General features: G+C 38.3%; 2 protein-coding genes and 1 long non-coding RNA gene across 6 annotated transcripts; 2 read left to right on the top strand and 1 right to left on the bottom strand.

The window, feature by feature from the left end:
• Positions 1 to 12: 12 nt before the first annotated feature.
• Positions 13 to 17,802, bottom strand: erf2 (transcription factor protein). 2 transcript variants are annotated; one of them, XM_018811397.2, is made up of 14 exons: positions 17,716 to 17,802; positions 17,469 to 17,635; positions 5,592 to 5,779; positions 5,115 to 5,230; positions 4,486 to 4,613; positions 4,175 to 4,289; positions 3,807 to 3,918; positions 3,538 to 3,633; positions 3,012 to 3,224; positions 2,696 to 2,924; positions 2,419 to 2,622; positions 1,964 to 2,204; positions 1,585 to 1,705; positions 13 to 1,350 (listed from the first exon to the last, which is right to left on the bottom strand). In XM_018811397.2, exons 3-14 carry the CDS (start codon positions 5,656 to 5,658, stop codon positions 929 to 931), a joined length of 2,064 nt encoding a protein of 687 aa, XP_018666942.1. In that variant the 5' UTR covers positions 5,659 to 5,779; positions 17,469 to 17,635; positions 17,716 to 17,802; the 3' UTR covers positions 13 to 928.
• LOC113474159 lies at positions 6,932 to 9,864 on the top strand. The gene is made up of 2 exons (XR_003395813.1): positions 6,932 to 9,431; positions 9,584 to 9,864. It is a non-coding gene; the product is annotated as an uncharacterized LOC113474159 (long non-coding RNA).
• A 49-nt stretch (positions 17,803 to 17,851) lies between the features above and the next one.
• Positions 17,852 to 26,314, top strand: LOC100182251 (protein ECT2-like). 3 transcript variants are annotated; one of them, XM_009860027.3, is made up of 12 exons: positions 17,852 to 17,975; positions 18,181 to 18,338; positions 18,846 to 18,977; positions 19,485 to 19,683; positions 22,915 to 23,017; positions 23,280 to 23,486; positions 23,725 to 23,914; positions 24,227 to 24,372; positions 24,500 to 24,685; positions 24,757 to 24,880; positions 25,182 to 25,336; positions 25,572 to 26,314. In XM_009860027.3, the coding sequence occupies exons 2-12, from the start codon at positions 18,185 to 18,187 to the stop codon at positions 25,635 to 25,637; spliced, it is 1,662 nt and encodes a 553-aa protein (XP_009858329.1). In that variant the 5' UTR covers positions 17,852 to 17,975; positions 18,181 to 18,184; the 3' UTR covers positions 25,638 to 26,314. The 3 variants fall into 3 exon arrangements, with proteins under 3 accessions (XP_009858329.1, XP_002131614.2, XP_009858328.1); XM_002131578.5 differs by having other exon boundaries at positions 17,858 to 17,975; positions 18,184 to 18,338; XM_009860026.3 differs by lacking the exons at positions 17,852 to 17,975; positions 18,181 to 18,338; positions 18,846 to 18,977; positions 19,485 to 19,683 and adding exons at positions 20,704 to 21,961; positions 22,093 to 22,613.
• Positions 26,315 to 26,467: the final 153 nt, after the last annotated feature.

Genomic DNA, 26,467 nt, shown 5'->3' with positions numbered 1-26,467 from the left:
GCACACACTGTGTTCACTGTTAGGTGACTTTATTAGAAAATTAGTTTAGCAAAAAGCATCGACGCTGTTTTAGCTCTGTACAAAAATGAGTGAGTCGTGATGACGTCAGAGATGATGACGTCACACGACGAAGTACACTGCGTTCGTAGTGGGTGGAAGCGCTGCGCGTCAGCAAAGAAATAGCAACAATAAAACTCAAGCGGGGAGCGATAAAACATTTTCGGAATGAACAAAGAATTTATTTATAAGTTCAGAATTGAAAGAAAAATTGGTAATATCCTAGTTAAGTTCACGTAATGGCACGATATAGAGACGGCATGGCACTAAACAAAACGATATAAAATCTGCCCGGGAACTTGAGTCTAAAACTGGTTTATAAAATGGGTTTAAAAAAATAAGGGACGAAAATAGAAGGTACCATACGTTGCGTGAAAACCGGCCAATAAGTATCAGTGCATAATGAGATCGTGGGTGAAAAAGCAAAATGCTTTTGCACGAGTTTGAGACTTAATCGAGTTTTACCGCCATATTATGACGGAGGCACTTAGTTGGCAGATGACTGCGCGGAACGAAGAAAACATTTGGCAGAAATAAAATTTCGACACGCAGTAGGTAGATTTCTTAGGACCACATTGTGCTTTGTTCTTTTTTTAGTTTCTCTCGCTGTTTCAGTTCCATGCGCACTGTTGTAGTCAGGTAAAGCAGCGGGGAAGGATTGCACGGCCCATGCCGATTCCGTTCATCTGTTTAAAAACCAAGTAACGATTGTCAGCGGGAAATGAACTTCTTGTCAAAATAGCGGAGCGATAGATAGCAGCCGGTGAGTGTTGGCATGGAGAGAATATGAAATGGAGCAGGGTGAGCGGTCACTAGGTGTTGCAACGTTACTGGAAGTGCAGAGGTTGGTGCGCGCAATATGCTGAGATCATCAATCCCAAAGCTGCTCTTCGTCTTCCACATCTACTTGGATGTCTTCATCGGAGCTCAGATCAGTGTCTGACGAGTTTCTCTTCACTTGCACCTCATGCTCGCTGTCCGGCATCACCGACCCACTGTCAACGCTCATAGATTCGTCACCTTCTTTCGATGACGTAACAGTGACGTCGAACGCCTTCGATGACGTACTGCTGACGTCACAGTCGCTCGACTCCTTCTTTTCCTTCGGCGGAGACTCGTCAGATTCGGTCGATGACTTGTCTCCGTCACCGTTCTTGATTACGTCACTGTTATCGTCATCACTGCTCTGCCCCAAAATGTCGCGGATGCTGTGGCCAGCCTTGCGTGACGAGCGACTGTTGGTGGTGAGTTGGGAAGGCATTGAAAAGAAGGATGGACGTGGCATCAGGAACCCTGTAATTGGTTTGTGAAAGTAAGTATTTTGATAAATGAGTTTTTACTTTGGTTGGGTAAAACTTTTTGGGGTTAGATTAAGAACTGAATTGGCATTTTTGCTAAAAAGTTATCAATATATAAAAAAAAAAAAAAATTTGGACTATGGCCATACGACAAATAAAATAAACAAAGTATTTTAGAGTTTTAGAACTTGTCTAGGCCGGGGTAAGTCATTACAATTATTATTCATACCTGGTGAGTTGGCAGAGTAACCGAATCCAAAGGCAGTTGGAGATTTTGTCATTGCAGATGGAGAGTTGAGTGAGAGTGAATGACCAAAGTGTTCGCTAACATCAACATCTTCGTGGTTGCTCTGTTTATGATATTTGCATGTATTAGAATATAAATACTAATATACATATAGTACTGTGAGGTAAGATAGGACACTAAGTCGTGAGAAAACAGTTTTATAATTCCTTGATTTTTACGTTTTATATCTGGCGAGAAAATAAATTGAAAAAGTGTCCCATCTTCCCCCACCCTCTTATATAGTGCATTATTAACATTTAGTTAAACAAATATTCTTGTGAGGCTGCAAAAAGTGGAACAAAAAAGTACAAATATCAAGTACCTTAAATCTAAGTTTTGGTGGCTTTCCAAGTGGTGTGCGCTCTTTTGCTGACTTCTTAAAGATGCCAGGACACCACGGTGATTTTATCACTTCCTCTACCTTGTCAGAATCACGTTTGTCCTCCACTGGACTTGAACTCGGGACCTTTTGATCCGAATCGTCGTTTCTTGTCTTCGTATCTGATTTCTCATCGTTTTCAGACTTAATGTGTTTAGAAGAATAACCACCATCCGATACGCTGCTGTTGGTGAAAGATAATATGAATTTCTAGTTTTTCCTACATATATACTGGAGTGGGTTAAACAAGATAGACCGTTACTATAATATTTGCATGGCATGGCAAGGCATGGGAGATAATGACTGATTTTTACCTTTAGAAAGATATACCAATGCAATTTTGGTAAAATCGACAAAGAAAGATATACTTTCCAATAAACAGTATATTGTTAACTTACCTTCTTTTTCTGCTTAATGGAGGTTTCTGCAGCTTCAGTGCACCTTGTGCAGAACTCGCATCATTTTGTCTGTATGCTCCAGGAGAAAGTAAGAGAGAAGGAGTATGAGGAGTGCCGGGAGTGTGAGGAGTGAGAAATCCGTTGGAAGAACTGTTTACATGAGATCCATTTGCTTTGGTTTCCTTTTTCGATTCTCCAGGAGGACTGTGTGAAAATATATAACGTGATTAAAGATATTACGGATTGCTGTGAAGTGATAAGTGAAATTTCCACTTACGTGTGATAAGCTTTGATGTCATCCACGTCAAATGAGAAGAAGTGACGTCTTCTGCCTGGGTTGAGTAGACCAGGGCTTGCTGTTTGTGCGGGGCTGAATGTGGGTGAGAAAGTGGGGCTGGGTACGTAGCCAATGTAGGTGGGGGTTGTGGGGAGGGATCCGGGGTAGAGCATTGGAAAACGGAATGATCCGGGTGTGGCCGGTTGACCAGATTGCAACTGTGGACTACCTGATAAACAAGATTAAATTAAAACCAGTTTTAATTTATTAAAACAAAACTTTTTTATGACAACCGATTTTTATGCAAAATACTTACTTGGAACTTGTGGAAGTAAAGAAGCAATGCCAGGCGGCATCATCCTGTGGCGATAGTGCCGTGGTATTAATGATGGATGGCACTGATACCGCACGGCTCCAACCAGTGGGCTTATTGGTGCCGACATGCCACGCAGTACATCTTCACTCTCGGAAGTTGGGAGCGATTCCTCGCTGCCATCGCTGACAGAACCACGCAATAAACGAGCAGCAGCTGGATTAAGGAGGGAACATTTAATGAAACACTTGACCGCATAGTGGTTACATTACACTGCTAGGTCTAACACAACAGTCTGTTTCTTATGAAAACATAGGCAGTTTTTAAAAATTGGGGAATATTTGGTTGGTGTGGCAAACATATTCTATTACAGTGGGCATAAATATATATTTTACATACTTGGACAAATTGACCGTTTTTAATATTGTCACCCTGTTTTTTTTTTATTGTTATGCCTGTTTTATAGACATACTGCGCAGTGCACACAAATTACATTTATCGACATTTGAAGCTAAATGCATAAACTTACCAAGTCTCTGAGCAGGAAGTGGTATGGGTGACTGGAGTGGGGATTCCTGTAGTGAACTGAAAACATCATCTTTGTTTTCGGATCTTGATGCAGCAGCTGTAAACACAATTTGAAAAGTTCACTACCATTTTTATAGCTATCTTTTCTCTGAAATACTAAAATAACAAACAGAACCCAAGAAAACACACACAAGGCATCACATGCCATAATATATAACAGGTGTAATAAAAATATTTAATTAAAAATTTATCTAAAAGTTAATAGGCCACCTGCTGCGTTTCTGGCAGAAGCAACAAGACTGTTTTGTCCAGCCATCAACAATGAGTGTTGTCTTCTTGTAATATCGAGCATCTGAGCTGTCATGGCTGCTGCAGCAGCATTCTATAATAAAGGAATATTATTTTGATTTTTATTATAAAAACGTTTAAAAAATATCCATATATTTTAAAAATGCCTTTTAACACATTAAACATTATAGAAACTGAGTAAAAAATATTAGTTGTCATTACTAAGATGTTAAAAAATGTAGCTCACTGTAAGTACAGGTACATAATGAAAGTAGATTATTTCATAACAGGATTAATGTATTGGCAGACTTAGTAAGGTGATTATATTGATATAATCAAGCTGTACAAACCTGGTGTGGCAGTGGTGGAGTCAGACCAACAGGAGCAGCAAGCTCACGAAAGTTAAATTGATATGTGAAGCGTTTTCCCTTTGTTTTGTACAATATCCTTTTGTTGTAGTAGTATCTGCATGGTTTTATGCCATTATGGTTAATTAATAGTATATTTATGGATATTATAACAGTTTTCATACATTAAAAAAGATCTGAATAATATTGATCACATGTATCACGCAGTTACATGGTAAAATTGCAAAACAAAACCAAATTTTGAAAAAATAGATTTTTACATATTGAAAAATGGATTTTCACGAAGTAATTACCTGAGAGCTCTGCTAAGTTTATCATAGTTCATATGAGGTTTGCATTTCCTCATTCCCCATAATTTTGCAACCTCATCAGGATCCTTGATTACAAACTCTCCATATTCTCCTTGCCATGCGATGATATCCTGTCAAAATTGATGATGGTAATAACTTCTATTGTATCCTACTTTCGCATAGCAAGCACTTACGTACAAGCAATTTAACACAATGAAGTATCTAACGCATGTAGGAAGCTGACATCGGAAATTACACAACACGAACAAATGTATTGTTCCATTAATTAGAACAACATGACACTCAATTAATGTTTTAAACCTGGTTTGTTGTAACCATATAGCGTGTATAGCATTTGTAATGGGGATAAATAATGTATACAAACACTAAAAATGTGTCATATTTTCTAATCCTAGCTAATTATCTAAGGATAATGTTTAGTATTAGACAAATATAGCATTTAAGCATTATATGTATTAACTTTACCATATTTGAAAATAGTTGCATAAAACACAAAAAAATAATAGTTATTATCACAACAGTATTTATACAATAAACATAAACTTCAAGATGAAACATAAATTAACACATAAAAAAGAAATTGGCAAAGTGTATGTAAGAGGCTAATATACCTGATACTGGTCATCTTGAAGCAGCTCTAATATAAAATGCCAGAGTTGAACTTGTCTGCTGCCAGGAGCTGATTCAGGTTTGTAAGCCCAGTCAGGAATGTTTTGACTACCACCTCCTGAAGGGAAATGGATAATTAGAATGGCATCCTTAATACACATGGTCAGTCACTTAATTTTACATACGAGAGGGCTCTATTCTACGTGGGTGAGGTTCTTCAGGGTGGCACGTCATGCGACCAGTTGGCCAATTACCTAACACGCAGGGTGGCCACTGTGTTATAGGCAGCAATGGTCGTTTGTTCAAGAACACATTCACCTACCAATATTGCTGCATTGGTGTAGATGTAGAGCATCAAATCTGGTTTCATTTGATTACAATGTAACCAATAAGATAGACAATAGACTAATTTAATGGGCTATGATAAACAAAACTAAAAATTAACATTATTAGATGGTGAAATGACATTGCTAGTTTACCTGATCTCCAAACAGCTGATCCAGGGTGAGGTCTTGGCTTGCACGGGTCCACATACGAGCAGTGCATGATTAAGTCTTTGATAAGAACGAGTTTACGTGAATAAGTAAATCTTGATAGGCAAGCAGGCTAGCACATCATTCAACACAAGTCAGTGTTTAACTAGAGACTTTCAACAGCCCGTTACACCCTGCAAAGAGAAACGGAACCTTTGAAACCTTTGTACACCTGCTGAGTGTATATTCTAGGGCACGCCATCACTGAACACCAGGCCTAGTAGTCATGGTTATTCTCATAAACAAACAACTCATTTTCAAATATACGACCTGACCTTCATGGTAGCTTGTCAAAACAAGCGCAAGAATTTCATCATAACACAAAAAAAACACACTGAAACATAAGCCCACATGTGAAAGTAAGACAAATTCCTAAGACGATAACAAACTCGAAGCCTAACTCTCAAATTATGGTCTTGTATGCCATGCAATCTCACGAATATAAACGTGTGGTTATTCCTACACACACTATAGCACAGTGTCTGAGAGACTGTCACCAAATACCACACGCTTCAGTGGCAGTGGCTCGCTCGAGAGATTTTGCTATTAAATTATACACAACTGAATATCTCGTTTTCCTGTGAAGGCGGAAAGCGAGTGTATTTCCTTAAAACTTGACTGTCGGGCAACTAAACAAGGAACTGCGAGGTCTCAAGGGATACCGACACCTAACCAGCTAATATTGACAAGACACGCTGCCTCTTTACGGCTTAACTGGACAAGCTAATCAGAGAACGCGTTGCAAACGGGATTAAATGAACCGGCTTATTGAACGACTTAATTCGTAAAGAAGCATCGCGGGCGTGGGTATTCACTCTTTTGTTCTCTCCACGGTGTGATAGCGAGAAGTCGGCGGACAAGAGCACGATGGAAAACGTCTCCTTTGTTGTTACGCGCGAGCGCTTCGTGAGACGACCTGATTTCCTCGGACGCTGATCGGGCCTTGTATCTGACTAACCCTTTTCCTCGACCCCATTTCCGCAAGACAATAGCAGGAGAGGCGGGAGGGCGGGAGAATGGCTTCGGGTTTCGATGTCCTTTTCCCAAGCTGTGGCCGATCGTTTAAACTTGTGTTTATTCGCGCTCTGAAGAGCAATTAACGCACGCACTCGCTCAGGGCGTAAGTTGTTTGCCTTTTTGGCGACAAGTAGCCTCCGAGCGGGCGACATGAAAGCTAAACCATCAACAGGAATTTACTGCACGACATTTCTGACCATTCTGAAACGAACCGCAATTCGTCGTCGCGATGTGCTTGAAATCGAGCAGAGAAATTTCATAGCGTATTGCGATAATAAGTTGTTTTTACCGGCGGTCGTGATACGCCAATAAAATTCCTATTTGAGAAAGTGTTTATTGATTGACGCTACGTTGGGCGCCTACCTGGCTACCGGATTAAAGGCTCGGTACTAAAACTGGCATTTCTCTGTCGTCCGCTCAACACAAAGATGCACATCAAAGGTCAAGCACGCTTAGTCCTTGTGACATCACAGTGCGGCGCCTGACATCACAATGGGGAAGAATAAGACGCCGGGCAAAGGCAGGGAAATATGGGGCAATTGAAGTGCGTGTTTTTAAATAAGCAAATTCGAATTCCTTATTACCATATACGGACATAGCCGTTAAGTGATGCTTACGAAAATTAAATCATATGTATTAAATCAAGTAAGTAGGATACTTGATCGGATGCAATTTAATCGGATGGTTAACATAAATCGCTTTTAAATGGGTCGTATCACGGCTCGTAAGCGAGGATGAATTTCACTGCATCGAGGCTGACCATTGTTGAGCTGGATTAGCTTCATAATTCGTTCTAAGTCATGATGTGTGTGAGTCAGTGAGAAGAACGGCACTCTTGAATTGCTCAACAGTGTCGACACAGTTAAGCAAACACAGGCTGCTGTGTGGTACAACCAGCAGAGACGGCGGGTGGGAAATTTTACGGAAATCCAGCGGTGGGTAAACATGGCGACAGACAAACACGGGCGTGATTAGTGTTCGCACATTGGACGGTATATTAAGTGATGAAAGTTTGCTAAAAGGCGACGAAATGATATCGAGTTCCAATTACCACAGATCAGGCAATATTGACCAACGCACACTGTACTTGTCGGAGTGTTGATTAACTACGTGGTGAACAAATATGAGACCTCGGGAATATCTGGTTTTCATCTTAAATAATCTTGGCACCAGTGCGGCGACGCAACTCAGGTGGCCCGGCAGCAATTTCGGTGGAACCGCAAGTACGGCAAGAATTACAACTGGCAATAATAACACTGAGTATAGCAAACAAGTGAGCTTAACGACCACATTAAACGAGTCCTGCGTCGGGGTTTTACAAGATCAAACGAACCGAAAGGTTTGAGGATCTCATATCCTCCCCTTAGCCGCAAATATGTGGTGAGACGACCCGGAGTGTCGCAGACACTTTCTCCCTTTGAGCTTTGGTGACGCGTTGTTGCAAAAGCAAACAACTGCATCACACTGCTGCCAACCAACCTTGGCCGCCTCCGCGCATCGCAATCACCACCGAGCGGCCACGGTCGCACACAGACGACCTTTCAAGTGAAATCAAGCGAACTAAGGTATCATTATCGATGAGTCGCGTAGACCTCGTTGTTACGAAACTCTGTGGCCTCTTTTGAGCGTCCAATTCAAGCTGAATGAACCCAAAGCGCAAAAAACACGCGATCAAGAAGAGCGCATACAAATACAGCTGTGCTTTTAATGGCGCGACATGAAACAAGACAAGATACAAAAGGCGGCAGAAGCGACTGTATAAATACTGTCAAAATATTTCGCGGACTGAAGATACATTTTTGAGCTAAAATCAATCTTATGGCCATTCAATCGCCATCAATAAGCACTGACTAAACACAAAACTGAAAAAACTTGTAGAGTAACTACTAAAATCGTCATACTCTTTACAACCAAGATGCTACGTTGCAGATATGTATATTCACTGCTTAAATGACCACACTAAAAACTGTCTTCTTTCCAAATGGAGCCATTAGGAAAACCAAACGATTACAACAGCAGCCCACAAAGAACGTAATTGGGTTCAAACAATGCGACTGATCGTGTCGCATTCGAGCGATGACAATGGGCAGGGGGGCGATTGCGGTGAAACAGTTTCCTCGAAACGGAGTGCAAACGGCAATAAAAAACGCAGCTGCAACACAATGAAACACGGAGAGCGACCGGACAAGGTTTCTCGGGGACAAATATCGCGTTAAACTGTCAACGGTAATCCATTTCGGTTATGAGGCAGGAGAAATTGATAGCTTATTGGTATACAGATACACTACTGACCGCGACCTGTTTACAGAGAAAAAGTTACTCGCGGGTAAAGAACTCAGGATGCGTCATGCGTGTTCTATTACCGCAACAGGATAAATTGAACTTCCAATACGTGCTTTGCGGACGGAAAGAATTGGGGAGACCTTTTGCCACACGCTATAGCTCGAGAACGTTTTCAAAATACAGGCTATAACTTGCCCTAAGTTAATGAGGGCACTGCTAATCCGTTGATTGCTACCTCGACAGTGCTGCAACGGAACTGACTGGCTTACTCGCACCGCGACGCCTTTATCAACACAAACAATTACGGTAGCATAGAAGGCAAGCTCCAGACCTGGCACCTGGAACAGATGCTGGCTTTCAACGTAGGAGAACAATTGCATAATACTTTCCAGGTGCATCTGAGATGAGAATATATGATGGTGGCGTGGCAGACGGATTAATTTCAATGCGTTGAGGCAAAATTCACGAAGAATTTGACCAACCACGGTACATTTTTAAACGCTTGAAATAAGTTCTTAGCTACACCTGCAAGAAACACATTATGAATACGAATAAGTAGGTAAAAAGAGCTCTCAATACATGTATTTCCAAGAATCGGCCAAAAACAACACTTGCCGCAATTAGCCACTCTCTCCCAGGCAAAAATTATGGCAGCGTCGGAGGTACCATAAGCGATATTGAAATTCCGCAGATAACTTATCACGTTCGTCCAAAACACTAAATTGCCAGCTGCCTTCGATTTAAACAACAACTCGAATGTGGAACTAGAAGCACTGGGCCATGAATGCAGTACGGAAGACGCAAGCAACTTCAAAACTTCTTTGTGAAGAGACAACACATATCTTGTTACGTAACACGAGTCCATGTCGAGCCTGTGAACTGGCTGGCATGAGTTCGTCGCTAGCAGTTGCGTTCGAAAGCGAATCAAACATTTCGCACGCTTGGTGTCATTCGTCTGGAATGTGCTTCGATTTCCCGCAATAGAAATTTAACACTTGGGAAAAAGAAATTTCCAAAAACTATTCACACAGAAGGCCATGTTTACTAAACGCCTGGTTTTTAAAAAGAGCTATAGTAATCTTACGGGGGACGGAAACCCAAAACGAAGTCGAAACATTGTCAAGAGCTAAGCACTGCTCGATTTAATTCATAACAACAACCAAAAATGAGGTTTCCGTTTTGAATAAAAATGTCTAAATTTGTTTTTTTTTAACTGGTGGTTAAGATCAACGACACAAGTACGTACATATGACAACGAAGACACGACTCCTTAACCACTTTAAACACGAATTTAAAAGTTTTATAACTATAATTAGGGATAATGATGCCAGAACAAACATAATGACACTTAAAAATAGACCATCTGACTTTTATTGATCATTTATCCATAGCTAATGCAACGATTATTCATGGCGGGCCAAGTCGGTCGTTTAATAAAACTTGATATTATCATTGGTGTAAGTGCGAATTTCAATGTTGAGATAAAATTCCATCAGTTTCCGTGCGAAATTAGCTGGCCACCGCAAATTAAAGGGAAACAAAGAACTAACTATCGGGTGTGAGGACTCCTTTTACATCGGCTTAAATAACAAGAAATCTTGGCCTATAAGATTGTTTGCTGTTTTCCTTGAAAAATTTCACGTAGATGGCAAGGTAAACCCGCAACAATTCCGCGGCCAAATTTCGATACAGAATATACCGAATGGTTTAATACACATACAAATCCAACAGTCAATTCCTTTTATTGTGTGAATATAACACACTCACAACGTACTACATAAAATATCACTGTTAGCACATACAGAGGTAAACATTACAATAAACCTAAAACTATTTTATTTGTCGACGCAACAACCTAAATCTGCCTGATTGTCTGGAGTGACTTATACACTACAGCCCCCGTCGCTAAGTGTTTCAAACAGTCTCAAAACAGCGTCTACTGATCAAGTGATGACTTCTTTAAAGTTGAATTTATTTCAGGTTAATATAGTTAGTGATACGTCGATGCATGCAAGTCCCAACGAGTAATTAAGCGACTCCCGACGGCAACGGAATCGCCTTTAATCTAACAGGAAACCTTGGAGAGAGCTTTGATTGACAAGCGAGCGCTGGATCTTGAGATAAAGAGCAGGGGATTGGGATACGCATCTACACACACGATTTGCGGTTTCGCGAAACTTCTAAACACACATTTATGGCAAATCCTAGGTATATAGATCGGAATCTAACGGTGGCGAATCGGGTGAACATAAAATAAACGGTACTAACCAAAAACTGGTCTTGCAAACCAGGTAATAGTCTCACGGAAATTGCATGTAGGCAAGTGATAATTAATTCAATTAAATTCTACATCATGCTATATATGTAGCGAATAACGTTCCCCCCTTAGGCTGTAACCTTAGCCTTTACCGCGATGACGTTATAGTCACCAGGGAAACCTACAATAAGATTTCTTTGTCGAGTGTCATGTCAAATTGATTGACAAGTAAGGGAGAAACGGTTAAAGATATGTTGCCTCTTTTCAACCACCATACTGTGGTTAGAGAATGACTGGCATCAGGGATTACTTGGTTATACGGAAAGAGGTAGCGTTTAAAACTGGAGTCGGTTTAAATCGAGCAGACTTACACCCACGATCGAGCATGATAATAATTAATTTTAAAGAACCGGAATACACAAGATCAGAAGGCTTGTGTGTGGGAAAATCTGCTGTAATCAGCTCAACTATAAGCGTTTTAGTTTTGTATATGGAAACTACTTATCTTATGCAGTCACGGAATTGAGTGGCTATTACGTGTCAACAGGAAAATCACAAAAAACTTTCCATTCAACGGATAATTAAATTCGTTACATTGCGTAATCTGTTGTCCGCTTTTCTACACTATCTCCTTCGTAAATCTCGAGTCGAAACCATTAACATTAAACACGGGTAAACACTCGAAACAGCGGAGTTGCGCCAGGTTACACGGTCTGATGTTGCGGTACGCTTAACTATCAAACCTACTAGAATAACGGGGTTGAGGTGACAATAGGCAATTAAAGGCGCTTACAGAACACAGCTTTTAAAGCCACAGGCTGTCCGTAGGACCAGGAATCTGTTTTCGCGCTGGAAGGAAGGCTAAATATAACCGATGTGATGACGCTTTTGGGCGCTTAGGCATGCGAACTAAGATCTAATCGGATATTGTTGGGTTTCGTTGCAAGATACGGATCATTTACTTAACAATGGGTTATTAATACGAAATGCTATGCAACATGCGGGTGGCAGGATAATGATTCGGAAAATATGAACTGACCATTGGCACATAGACAGTTCGAACAAGGTATCATATGATTGGAACTGTTAAAATCAACTGGAAATACAAATACATTATATATTACCCAAATAGTCGGCCACAGATTTTCCTTTAGTGGGTTTAAAATATATTCTTTTCTAAACACCATACGTTGATACGTGGTATTGAGTGACTCATAGTAAATTTAATCGATATTCTTGCCTGCTACTATTGCCGCGCATCGACAGTTGCTATATGCTGAATGTAAAATAGACCTTAAAATATAGTATTCTAGTACCTAGCTGGCCTTATACCACTTTCTGACACGTCTGGAAGGTTCTTTTTACATTTCGCCAATCACTGGAGACTACGAGCTGCAAACTGAACGTTTGGCTGGAAGTTAAATCCCTGGTCTTAACCGGTAAGCTGGTAGATACTGGTGGTTCAATATAATGAGAGATACGATGCAAGTGCCTTGGGGCATGAGGTGCTTCTTCTAACGTCCGCGTGCGGTCCCGCTGTTGTCATAATCAAGCAACAATCGAGGTCCGGTCTAGACTGCGCAGCGTCGCGTTCTCATCGGGGTGACTTGGAATCGTAGCGACAACTGACTACACCAAGGTAATGCAATACCAGATCGGGCAAACGTTCATGGCATAAAACGCGATGGGAAAAGTATAAAACGCGATGGGAAAATTCTCATGGTCGGACAAATTGCCATCGTAATCACGCGGAAATAGGCATAATCGTAGAGAAATCCACGTCCATCGAAGCAAAGTATCACGACTTATTAAAATCTTGGACGAAATTAAAACAAATAGGCGAGACATTAAAGTTATTATCTTTGAAGATGAAATCATATCTTTGCCGCTGTTTACGGCATATTGCTGTCGCCACTACGCCACACATCAATTTTAATCAATCTAGGTTGTCAGAAAAGAGGCGGCAACTGGTACTCTGATCTTTGGGACGCGCTTTGATACATGGAACACAGCAATCTAAATGTTGCAACTAGACGGGACCGATGTATGGTAAAAACAGTACCTGACAAAACGTAAAACAGAAAATTTCGACATATTACATATAACAAGATAAACAAATAATCGTAAACAACCTTCTGAACAAAACCGCCCAATGGGACAAAATACAGTTTAATTTACCGTGATAATAAATACCCATGCACCAAGAAAAGAGTTGTATAGGCAAAGGGTTTTTGGTTGTCAGTCGAACGAGGTTATACTTTTCTGTGCTTTACTATTTTTCGTATCTTTAGTATTCATTAAATATTCGTTTAAATTTATATCTTGATTGATTATAAGGTAGCTTGTTCGCGCTTATGTTAGACTTTCGTTAAGGCAGATACCAGGAAAAGTTAAAGTGAACACCTCTTGGCCATATAAGGAGAACACTCGCATCGCGTTACACTCGGTATGCGCGAGTCAAAATACAACCGCGTACTCAGCAATTATGCAACAGTTTCCGTGCTCCTATCAGGATGCGTTTATTGGAAATTGTTGGTTAATTCCACGTTCGACGTTCGCGAAATTACTTTCGGCCAAGTATAGTGACCGCACTCTGTAATTTCCGGCATATTTTATGCGAGTTACGCTAGACTCGGAACAACTACGAAAACAAATCCGCCAATATTAAGACATTTCATCGGTCGCCAAGCACGGGCACGGTAATCTAGACCACGATAAACGCAGTCTAGGAATAGCCTTCAGCCGGACAGCATAGCCACAGGCGAGTTGGTGAACAACGCTATGTTATACCGAACTGAAATTCGGACCTTTTTTATTAAAGTATGCGGTAAGCAGGAGTATTAAGCGACGGTATTCGATGGGTAAACAACAGCGCTTCCCACATTCTGCAGGGATTAATCCGATAATTGCGCAGATTGTTACACTCTCGGCCCGACCGTGTCACGACCACAGGTGCCATGAGAGAAGGGCACTTTCCACTGGTGCGACTCGGTAAAAAATTAAAAGCCATCTGCGCATATTGGGCTGCTCTGCCAACACTAATTAGCTAAGCACACATAAATAGTTTAAAATCGGCTAAATAAAAGGGGAGTATTGACTATTGTATTACTACTGAATCCTATCATTAGCGGCTGAACACACGGAAATTTAATAATTTATGAGAGTTGACGAACCAAACGCGCTTTGCAATATTGTGGTCGGCTAAAATTACACTAAAACGAAACTGCATTGGCATCTCTATTTAAACCATTTCAGGAACGTATGGTTCTAAGAGGAAGTATAAAAGGCTTCGGGGCTGGGCGACAGTTTACCGGGAAATAAGCTCGCGTGAGCCCGCGCCAGACAACGCAATGGACCGGGAAATGTTTACGTTTGCACGAAATTGCTGGAACGTGTGTCTGCATTCATTGCACGTGTAGGTCAACTATCACAAGCTGCCCATCAAACCGCACGAAAATAGTGACTGTCGTCCGTATGACAGTAGATTGTGTGACGTCATCAGAGTATTACATCACGAGCGAGTGGGAGTTGTGGCAAATGGACATCACGCAGCGACCACATGTAGCAAATGGCTGAGGCCGGTCGTGGATACCGAACGGTTTGGTTTTACAATTGGCAAAACCCCCTTATATTGTCAAGTCGATTAATCATTCATCAATGCATGCATACGTGGGAAACGTGTATATTGCAGATATCAAAACGAGCAAAACGCTTTTAAAAGTCTTTAAAGTAACAAATTCAAAAATTCCGCAAAGCAATGCCTTTTAGCTTACAGGGAAAACGAAGTATGAAATACAATAGAAGGTTGCTCCGTTTTGAAACTGAAACGAGGTGACGACTCGCGGTAAAATAGGCACGGTTACGTGCATGTAACAGACCTTTGTCTGACATCAGTACACTGCGCTAATTACGTGGAGCAAAACCACACAAGAGGTGTCAGCTAGGTTCTTGCGACTCCGTGTTGGGGATAAGGGTTCGTGGGATTACAGCGCCGAATAACCCACAAAGCATGTCACGCATGCAGGATCAGGCATATTCAATTAACAGTTTCGGTATTCGGCGTAAAGAACATGTGCGTGCATGTTAAAATAGGTACAGCTTTCCTAGACTATTTTTGAAAGAGAAACACGTGAACACCTTTGGAGCAAAATGCCGCAATGCCTCTTTAAATAAAAACGAATTGGTATAGGACCTGAGGACGTGTAACTAAATTAATGTAACAAAAGTTATAGTTTTAATACTACATGAATGTAATGGTAAAACCACAACGTCCCAACTTTACCCATAAACTATATTGAAAGAGTTGGGGGTATATTTAAAACGAAAATGTTGGCGCAAGAACACAGGACACACAGGAATGTTTAATCCGTCGAATAAATTCCTCAAATTTCAACAGGTCTCTGGGGATTACGTCATACGTGTGTAAACGGAACGGTGCGCCGTTGACGCTTGTTTGCCTAAAAAGTGGACTTCGAACTGGAAGTAGACACACAATAATAAGTCGTCACCAACGCTACCGGATTGCTTGCTTCCGATTTTGCGACATTGAAAATCAGAAGTGTTGAGATCACACTTGTACGTGGACGAAGGCAGCATTCGCGGGAAGGTACGGTCGTGCACGGAACGGCGACAAATTACCGGGTTGTGCATCCGCCACTGAGTCAGTTCGGCTCTTTGTTGAAAACAGGCCTATCATCGACCTGTGCATACGGGAGGAAGTAATAATGCGTAGGCATAGCAATCCCTGCCTCAATACACGAGAACACTCCGGAAACAACGAACGCGTCTATTGGATTCGAAAATGGCGCAATTTTAAGCCATATGCGAGGATACAGTACTACCGAATAACATCATACATTATGTAAACCAATAATACAAATTCTGTGTTGAAACATATTTAAATGTCAAGTGTGAAAGTGAACTATATTTTTTAGAATACACCAGGTCTCTGAAGAACTTCTTCACATTATATTTTATAGTAATTAGTAATACAATCATATGATGCTACTGATACATGTACAACTGTACAGATTTCCCTTAGGCTGTAATAGAACTGAAAATATTGCACCACTTCCTGTCTAGTAAATTTGTCTGAGATTGTTCAACTCCTAACTTTTTATATTAGAGCATATTTTAACAAATTGAATTTGGTCATAAAACTCACTTTTGCCAAACCACTTGTATACAGAACGTATCATAACGAACAAATTGCTTTACAAATAAGTTAGCCAATTGTATTATACTTGTACATATTCCGTTTTATATTCAAACACATGTGCACCTTAGTTTTTTAATTACCATTTGTATATGTATAAATATAATGCCTTTAAATAAAAGTATATGGATTTGATAATATCTTTCAGACAGACAAAAGACTAAATTGAATTATATACATAAACAAGAACCATTAAAAACAATTTTTATGCTTTTTTTCTTGCTTATAAGAAAAAGGGAAAAACAACAGAAATCAGGGCTTCTGTCAATTACTCATTAAACCAAAAGTATTACAGAAATAATAACTAAAATTACACCATTAATAATTTAATAATATTTTCCAAACAAGCAAACAAAGATGCACCCACGTAAGTCACATATGCTCAAACAATATTTGCTTTAAATAATGAGCATTTTCTTTTGTTTTCACAAATAATTATGTGGTAAAGTTGACAATTAAATGCTGCATGTTATTGTAGAAGGCACAATAGCCAGAGTCATCAGTCTTCATATTTTACATATAAACAACGTTATAAACCATATGTAATGACTATCCATTATTCTTCAAAATTTTTACATAACCTTAATACACTTCTTTTGACAGCCACCATATGCAAGTGCCCAGGTGGTAATTATAAAGATATGAAATGGCCTTTTCTTATCTGACATATTCATTTACTACCTAATCAAAATATTCAGCAATAATTGAACATTGAACAACATGCAATGTACAAATATACCATTTTAAGATATACAGATACTATTACCAATTATTAAGTAAATTGGAATAGCCTATTTCATTAAAATTGTAGTGGTTAATATTTAGAAAACAAATAGATGCAATAAAAGATGAAACATCAGTTCTTTGTTAAACAATCTAAAGTATATATATTCTTTTAATCTGGACATCCGTACGAAGCACTTAAATACTCATAAGATGACTGAGCACAAACTTTACTTACTGGAAGTGCAATACAAACTCTAAAAATGTAACTTTTAAAAAAAAACTTTAAAAATGTAACAAAATGGTAATTATCCATATGATATTTTACCTGGATTGCCTTAAACGTTAGCACCAATTTAAACAGTTTGAACTTCTGGAACAAATTACTGGATTCAACTCCGCCGATGCACGAGCACTTCTTTATAGAACGTAATGTGAAGTGCCAATGCCCCTCGCGGCAACAATTATTCAGCGCGGTTTGGACTTTTACGGTGGCTTTGAAATTGCGGAAGATTTTAAACATAAATTAGTATATTTTTTAAATGAATAAAACAATTTTAAGAAAATAACAATACCTTTGTTTTAAACTTTATCAGTTTCACTCTGAGAAAAGAGTTATTTAATGCGAATTTGCATTGGATGTTTGTGTTCCTAACTGACCGGTAAAAGTGTTTTCGGCATTTTTTTGCAAGATCAGTCAACCGTTAAAAACGCGGAAAAACGCCATCTGACTAAGCTGCAGGCAAGAATTGCTTGTTTACATTATCACGTGGAGGTTGGAAACAACAACAACAAGCTACTAGAAAACGGACAGTTTGTGTAACTGGTAGTCGAGGTAAGTTTATTGCTTTGTGCATATGTTCGCCTACTCTTAGCCTACCCGCTGTCTCGCCTAATATCTAAACACCTTTATATGTCACTTAACACGTTGGTTGGTATTTCGTTTTATTAGGTGTATTGTTAACCATCCTGGCATATATATGGTTAATGGATACCTAGAATAATTGGTTTTAGTTTTCACTGTATTAACATTTTTAAAGCAGAATGCGTATCACACAAATGGAGACAGCCATCGGGCTACTGGCAGGGTGCAGCTTGTTTCTACATTTGTGTACAGCAGGGAATTTCCTTCCTGCAACAGAAGTGGGGTTCATTGGTTCTCTGTTTGGTTACTTGCACTCAATATGCAATTTAATAGGTATATATATAATGATTATTTCATTTAAAGGTATTTTTTCTTGTATTATATACAAATTCTGATGTGTGTGGATAATATGTAACTAAAAGTTCTCAAAATCTTCCTTAGGTCCCACTGTGTCACTGATACCTATTGTTTTCGTAAGTTTTAAAAAATGAGGGGTTCATGTCAAAAATTAACTTAAGTTGAAAATATGCAAAAACATGCTTCGCTATTGTAGTTGGTCTGACTTGTGTAAGGTTTGTTATTATCTCACAGTAAAAATATGTTTTTTGGTGCAGTTTTGATGTTGATTTTAACACAAACGCCCAACTTTTTTCTAAAACACATTTTGGGACAAAACATTTTGACACTTGAGTAGAGTTACTGGTTATAGTATTACAGTTCCAGTACTTTAATTGAAACCCTATAATGCTATTGTATTTTTACATATATATATACATTGACATTATAATACTTATCAATAATTTGAACAAAACTGATGATTTTATAAATATATTCTTTTAGCTCGAATAAGTCTTCTCAGTGGTGTCTTGCTAATAATTGTTGAGGCAAAATTTCCATCCATCGTGTCTCGGTATACACATGTACAACAACGTCTTCTGCCAAAGTACCTTTCAAAAATGCTGATTGCATCATGTAAGTACATGCTTTTAAATCGGTTAATATTTGAACTTTTTCTAGTTTTATATCATTGATTCTGTTTAAGATATACATCATATCTCATGTGCTCGTCAATGTTTGATACCTTATACTCATTTGTTGTTGTGATTTCAGTCTCGACTGATATATGGTGGTAAAATTAAAATAATTTTTAAAGTGAATACATGGCAAGTTAGTTGTAAGCTGTTCTTAACTTGTGTTGTTGTTCAGATGAAGGTTTAGTCCTAATCTTGCTATGCTGACTTATTAAGTCATGTGTGTGGGACTACAATTATATTAGAACAGAAAAATCATCAATAATGTAGGAGTTGCTAGTATTGGAAATGTAGGGGCTTAAAGAATGAAATTCTACTCTACTTGCTTGTGTGTGTGTATTGCTTTTAACCTGAACAGTAGCAACACTACTATCTATGCCTATATTTAATAAAATTTTAGTGGTACATTATACATATGTACTAATACACAACAATATTTGTTGTCTAGTGCTGTTCACTGCTGTGCGATTAATTATCCCAGGACCGGTGACATACTTTTCCAAGTTGTACAAACTCTGCATCCTCACCAACTTAATTTCTGCTGGGTTGGCTGTGCTTAATGCGAACTCTTATTCTCACTCAAGTTCAGTCAGTGTGAGATGGAGACCAAAGTCCACAGATGCTAAAAAAACGGAAATTAAGCGAAGGTTAGTTTTAGTATAATGTACAACTGTCAACTTTAATCTTTCACCGGTGCCATGGCACAGCGGTTAACATGTCCGCCTCTAACCTAGAGGTTACTGGTTCAAGGCATGTCGCTGCCACCATTGTGGTTGTATGGGTCCTTGAGCAAGATACTTAAAGGCATTTGCTCCGATCTAATGGTCCTTAATTGGTATTAGAAATTATCCACCATAAAAATTAACATTTCCCCTAAAAAATAATTCCTCACAAAGTTACATGTATGGTAACTCCATAATCGGGTACGAGTTGTGACATATTGGGATAAGATTTTATTACTTTTGCACAAGCCATTGCAATCCATTGTGTAAATGTCAATAGAAGATTTTATGATGTCTTTTATAACTGTATAAAGCCAGCAATATATTCCAAATTTGCTGCAAGCATATTTATAATTGATTGATTGCTATTACATTACTAAACACAGGGTGTTTATTTGTAACAGTAAGCCTGTGTAATTGCTGTCGGTAGTTATCAATTATGATGCATTATGAACAGTATGTTATGCTGTGCGCACGCACTTGCTAACGTATTATTACATCACTGGCGTTAAACGTGAAGACAGACAGTTTACACATGACTGGATATAAATCAGGAAAAACTATTTCTTTTACCATACTTCTCTTAAGTGTTAAACAGAAGTTTTTCTTATGTAAATGTTTTGTGTTTTTTTTCTTATGTCAATGTTTAGAGTAAATCAATGCAATGCTGAAGATATTGTCAACTTTAATCTCTTGATGTAGCAACATGTGGAGTCATTCAGTCATATAAGAAATGCATACACAGACTAATTGACTCATATAGCAATGCGGCAGTAATCGAAGGAGGGGATTTTGATTTCACACGCCGCGTGACTCCCATATGACTTGGTGCAATCCAGTTTCACTGCTTGTTCTAGAAGGCTTTCCTTACCAGGAAGTTTCTAATATGAAGTGGTTTATGATGATGAACAATAGTTGGCAAACTTTATGTGTAGTGTTCATACCTACAGTTAGTAAGCTTACAGCTGCAATCATACACTTAGTAAAATTAAACTTGTGTTAAGCAAGCATATGAATTTAGATTCACATCAGGCTCACTGACTGTCAATGTTTTCAGTTCTGTTTTTATGTTCTTGGGTAATGTGCCATATTTAACTATTCGTAAAGGCAGTTTGTAGGCAGTATCAGTCTACTTTACTTAATGATAGGAATTTCTTGGAATGTCGGCGACACATCAATGAAAAGAGGAAATATGTGCCAAGCCAGTCTTCAGCAAGTTGAAACGAAGGATATTATCTTATTCGTAAAAGATAACATGTCTTGCGATAATTTCAATGATGTTAGAAGTACTTAAGTCCAAGATTAATGAGTTCAAATTTTCCTAGAGAGTAAACAGGAAGTTGCATGCATGGCTCCAGCATTGTTTCTAACATTAGGATTAGTAAAAAAGGCAGTTTGACTAATATAGTAGAACACAACGTTGTGGCGATCTACTTTAGTAAGTTTTTGTCTTAAGTTATTTTTGTATACACATGTATCATAAATATACATAAGACAAAACAAAGTACAGTTGTTTTTCATGTATGTGATATCCATATACCTGTTGCACTTATTTGAAAAGTAATCATGAAGTTGTGTTATATGCAGATGGTTACTAATTGATTCATTTTTGTTAAAACATAGTTCATTTTTAAATGAATAATGACTGTATCGGGACAGTGAACTCATTCTTCACCAGTTATGCCGGTGCTATGTAGAAGGCAGCTGCTTAAAAATTTTAACCTAGCCACCGTATAACACTATAACTGTTCAGTGTATATAGTTAAGTTATTAAGTTTATGTAAATATAATGCACGCAAATAAACAGTCCAGGAAGTTTCCTGAATAAACTTAATCAATGCTAACAAGTGAGTTATTAATGCAACATTACTGTTTTACCGCCAGGGTTTTATCCTTTGTTTATTTTTTCTAGGGATAGTCACTGATTGGTAATTCATAAAAGTAGTGGGCCAGTCAGGAAGCAGCGTTCTATGATTGATACTAGAGAGATTTCCATGAATTGTGCTATTAGGAAGCATGCTTATCTTTTGTAATTGCTTGCCAAGCATTAGAAGCATGCTGTGAACAAGCTGTTTAGTAAACTGTTGATCCGCTTTGGTTGTACTCGGTGCCAATCTTTCGATGAGAGAGCTATAGAATGGGTAATAAGTGCAGCACTTTCTTTAAGAGGTGTCCATGTTTTGGTGGAGAAAATAAGGATGAGGTAATATTATTTTAGTCTTAGTTTTAAAACTGCAGTTCCAGTGTGATGCCTGCAATACACTACTGAAGTATTTTAAGATTTGGAAATAACTTGTTGAGAATTTGAAATGTAAGGTCTTAGTTGTTTTGTAGGAAACGGAGCCATTGTTAAAACCAGAGTCATCAGTTGCACGTTCAGCATTCAAAAATCCGAAGTCCGTTCGTTCAATACTCGGCACTCCAAGCCCAAGGAAGTGGTCAAGCTGCACAGATATATCTGCTCCAATTATTACTCCAAGTTCAACAAATTCACTGCAAAGTTTAAACAATGCAAGTCGCTCAAAGTCTCGTTCATCAAGCCCTTTGCTATTTTCTCCTCATCACAATGCCAAGAAACCAAATCAACAGCCAGGTGTTGCTTCAGCTGATGTTACCAACACTTCACCACCTGTGCATGGCACCCTTACAAAACAGAACCACAGCCTTGACATTGCAAATACTCCCGATACTGTGGCAAAGGAGGTATTAGTTAGTCACACACAATCTTTAAGGTCTTTGAACAACTTTACACCTTATCAAGATACTGATGATACGTCGTCTCTTTATACTCGTCCATCATTATCATCAACTGGAACATTTGAATCACAAGATTACGACAACATTAGTTTACTAAGGTTATATAAACCTTATGTTAATATAGTTTGTCACATTTATCTCTTGGACACTATGTATCAACCTAACACTTAACATAGGGGTAATGGACCAACTCTAGCCTAATTTCCAGGTGCTATGACATCTCGCTATAGGACCCTACCCATACAGAATGAAATAGAACCCTCTTTGTGGGTTAGGTCCCACAGTGTGGCATGCCATAAGACCTGAGATTTTGGACTGAGTTTACCTATTATTCTAAATAAAACTCTCAACATATGATGGAGTACTATATCAACTTTCCTGACTGTTGTATCTTTCCAGTTCTTCTTCTGACGCAGATGTCCCGACCAAGCGACATCGAACAGCCATGGAGCTTCTGCAAACTGAAACAACTTATCTCAGAAATCTAAACACCATTATAAAGGTATAATATATTAAGCAGAACAACTATGTTATCAATGATGTATACAATAGTAAATACCCAATTTGATCATTGAATATAGTGACCATTTTATCAATATGTAATGATTAGTGAATAACACAGTTTCTTAAACTCATTTTTGGGTAAAGCAGTTTTGTCAGAAATCAACTCAAATTTACCATTTTCGTAACTGTATAAGAAAGATATGTCTAAAAATAAAATGAATCATGGTAATTTTAATTTAATTACATTTCTCCTTGCAAAGGTATACAAAGAACCTCTGCAGAAAGCAGCAGATGAAGGAAAACCTCTTCTTGCTCCTGAGGACATCCGGAATGCTTTTGGAGGAATAGACGACATTGCGAAGCTGCATGCTTGCATTCATCAAGACCTCAGTGAAATGATTGATAACTGGGAGGAGGATTGTTGCATAGCTCACATCTTCACTAAATACAGGGAGCAATTACTTAAGGTAGGATTATAAGTTAATGTAAAGTGAATATCATGTTGATGACAATGACGCTACAGGTGCATGAGTTCAATGAATGATTTATTTGTTTTGGAATAAGAAAATGTTTCGTTATTTTAAAGGGGCCACATCTTAAAACATTTATGCACATTCTATAATCTTATATACTGTGTAATTCAAAATTGATATATATGTTTATTGTTTTCATTTAGTAACCATATAATAAATATCCAACCAACAGGTTTACCCACCATATGTGAACTACTTTGATATGGGGAAAGAAATACTGATGAAGCAAGAGAAAGCAAATCCTGAGCTCAGTGAATTCTTCCTTGCTTGTTTCCATGAACCACAGAGCTTAAAGCAACCACTCAATGCGCTGCTTATTCGACCTGTACAGCGGCTTCCCAGTATTTCCCTGTTAATAAACGGTAACTTTCAGCACTATCTTAGTACTTCCTTTTACATTTGTGAGGTTCTGCAAGGAGTACTGCATGAAATTTGAGGATTAGGCCAAAATTGGTCCATTACCTCATTACCATTATGTTAAGTTATTGGTTAAATTGGTTCATTACCGCTATGTTAAACACCAGTTGGGCTATACATTACCCTGACAGCTACAAACCTATTTTAAATGTCTTGCACAAGGACAATAATCTATGTTAACCTTATGCAGGATATTTCTCACCTACTGATGTGTTACACTTACTGAATTACACTCACGACTCACTATATTGTTTTAGATTTGCACAAGCGAACTGATGATGGGCTAAGAGACAAAACTGAATTGGAAGAAGCAAAGAAAGTTTTAAAACAAGTCCTGTCGCATATTAATGAAGACAAACGGAAGACTGAAGGAAAAATGAAAATCTTTGACATTGTTTATGAGGTAAGCTATGAAAGTGGGCATTCATGTGTCATGTCTTAAGTAGCTCTCTATCTGGATCTACTTTTTAATTAGGACTTTACATTAGTTATCAAAACTTACCAGTGTATTAACTTAATTGTTCTCTTAGGTTGATGGCTGCCCCGTAGAAGTTGTATCGTCAAACAGACTGTTTGTATCACGTATAGATGTTGCTACACTCACTGATGGTCTGTATCGAAGTGGTGAAAGGTTGGCTCTTTATCTTTTAACTGATGTTCTTGAAGTTGCAAAGTGGAGGAACAGATCTCATGGAAAGGCAGCCCCACTACTTAAAGTAAGGCCTCACCACCGAATAAAGTTCATGCCGGCTATTTCTTAACCTGATACATTGTTTGTTTTTTTCAGCACATCCAGTTACTGCCATTAAGTAACATCATAAGCATCTGGGATGTTCAGGATAATGATGAATGTAAAAATCTGTTCGCTGTCAAGTACAAAAGCCAGGGAAATGCAATTATTGATAGCAGTGGTAAGTTCGTGCATGTGAATTATGATTAGAATGCACAAGTTTTAACTGTTAAGCTGCAACAACGTTTTTAGTTTTTACCTCGTGTCCAAATTTACCCAGCAGATTTTTGAGAACTAATGTAAGAAATTGCATCAAAATTTTAATGTATATGTATACATCTAGTAGACACAACTATTAAGTAAAGTCAGATATAAGGTTTATGTGTTTGGATCTATTAAAATAGTGTTTCATGGCCATTTAGAAAAGGTTCTGTGGTCTATAGAATCGCTGCTCTAACTTCAACTTGTTTTTATCATTTCAGTGAATGGACAGGAAGAAAAAATGTCAGTGCTACAACTTCTTGATGATAGAACATTCAAATCCAAATGGTTGAACGCACTCACTGCACAAATAGCCGAGGTGAAACAGGAAAAAGTAGAGAGTGTAATGAAGCAAGTTGAACCTATGGAACTTGCAGTAAGTAGTATTACTATGTCAGTTTGTCATAACAAACAATGTACTGCCCTAAAAACTTCGGAATTGACGAGTGATATTAAATTAGAAACATATGTGAATGAATTAGAATAAGATAATGAATGTAATTTTTTGACATTGATAAGTATACTAATGAATGCTAAACACGTTCCAGGTAAATACTTGGTAAGTGTTGGTGTAAAAACTTGGTTAACATGTAGCATTTTATTTTCACCAGAGCCACGTCAAGAAAGGTTCAAAAATACTAAAGAAACTGACACGCGTGAAGCCAAAAGCTGAATAAATAAATATCTTCTATGTACAACATGTAGCAATCAACCTGCTGCTAATTTTAGGTATTTTTCTGTCCTTATCATAACAGGAAAACAAAACAACTTATTCAATTGCCTTCAGTTGGTTAACTTGATTCTATAAGTGCAGTAAACCTTCTGCTGTAGTATTTGAATTTTTTGTAGTACTTTGCTTGATCATTGCAAGTTTTGTGTGGCATACAACGCAATAATAGATATTGTTTACTTCCATAAGAGATTACTGGGTAGTCCTCAATGAATTGTGCTAAATTTAAATGGTGTGTATGTCGTACCATTTTATATCTCGTATTATAGTGGCACTTAATTTTTCATTAATTTGTGACCTCGTTCCAATAGTTGTTCAATTTGCGCTGATATACAATATATCACTGATGTAGTTGTCATATGGTGTGTACGCTACTTACACATGCAATTATTTCAAGCTGCTCTGTTGCATGGCTACTTTTGTAAATTCGACAGCAGTCCTGTATGTTGCATTTTGTGTCTTTTATGTACTGCCGTACTTAAGCCTGGAAAGTTAGACTGTGACTATATGCTTCAGGTGATCATAGGCTTGAACTGTTACTGGTGGTAATCATGCTTACACATTTACATTCTTCAATTCATTTGCGTCGCTTTTGTGATGTATAAAATATACAAAATATTTGCACTGTTGTCTCTTTCTACATTCATTTTCAGTTAGATCAGAAGAGTTATTAGGTCCAGTATTATAGGTTTGTCACAGAATGTGCTATTAGGAAATAAGTTCTTGCTCCAGTTGTGTTAACAAAAACAACTATCTCAGACATAACTTCTAAGTAGA

Source organism: Ciona intestinalis, chromosome 4, assembly GCF_000224145.3.
Source record: "Ciona intestinalis chromosome 4, KH, whole genome shotgun sequence".
Lineage (NCBI taxonomy): Eukaryota > Metazoa > Chordata > Ascidiacea > Phlebobranchia > Cionidae > Ciona > Ciona intestinalis.
The sequence above is the reverse complement of the archived record's forward strand: the minus strand, read 5'-3'. Positions and strand labels throughout refer to the sequence as shown.

What these genes read in the sequence shown, in the direction of transcription:
- erf2 (XM_018811397.2), bottom strand. Translation starts at nt 5,658, where the DNA reads ATGCACTGCTCGTATGTGGACCCGTGCAAGCCAAGACCTCACCCTGGA. An exon ending in CCATTAAGCAGAAAAAGAAG is followed by an intron (nt 2,205 to 2,418) that starts GTAAGTTAACAA and finishes TTTCACCAACAG; the next exon opens with CAGCGTATCGGATGGTGGTT. An exon ending in TTACTCTGCCAACTCACCAG is followed by an intron (nt 1,351 to 1,584) that starts GTATGAATAATA and finishes AACCAATTACAG; the next exon opens with GGTTCCTGATGCCACGTCCA.
- LOC100182251 (XM_009860026.3), top strand. Translation starts at nt 21,896, where the DNA reads ATGGGTAATAAGTGCAGCACTTTCTTTAAGAGGTGTCCATGTTTTGGT. An exon ending in GACAACATTAGTTTACTAAG is followed by an intron (nt 22,614 to 22,914) that starts GTTATATAAACC and finishes GTATCTTTCCAG; the next exon opens with TTCTTCTTCTGACGCAGATG. An exon ending in TCTTTGACATTGTTTATGAG is followed by an intron (nt 24,373 to 24,499) that starts GTAAGCTATGAA and finishes TTGTTCTCTTAG; the next exon opens with GTTGATGGCTGCCCCGTAGA.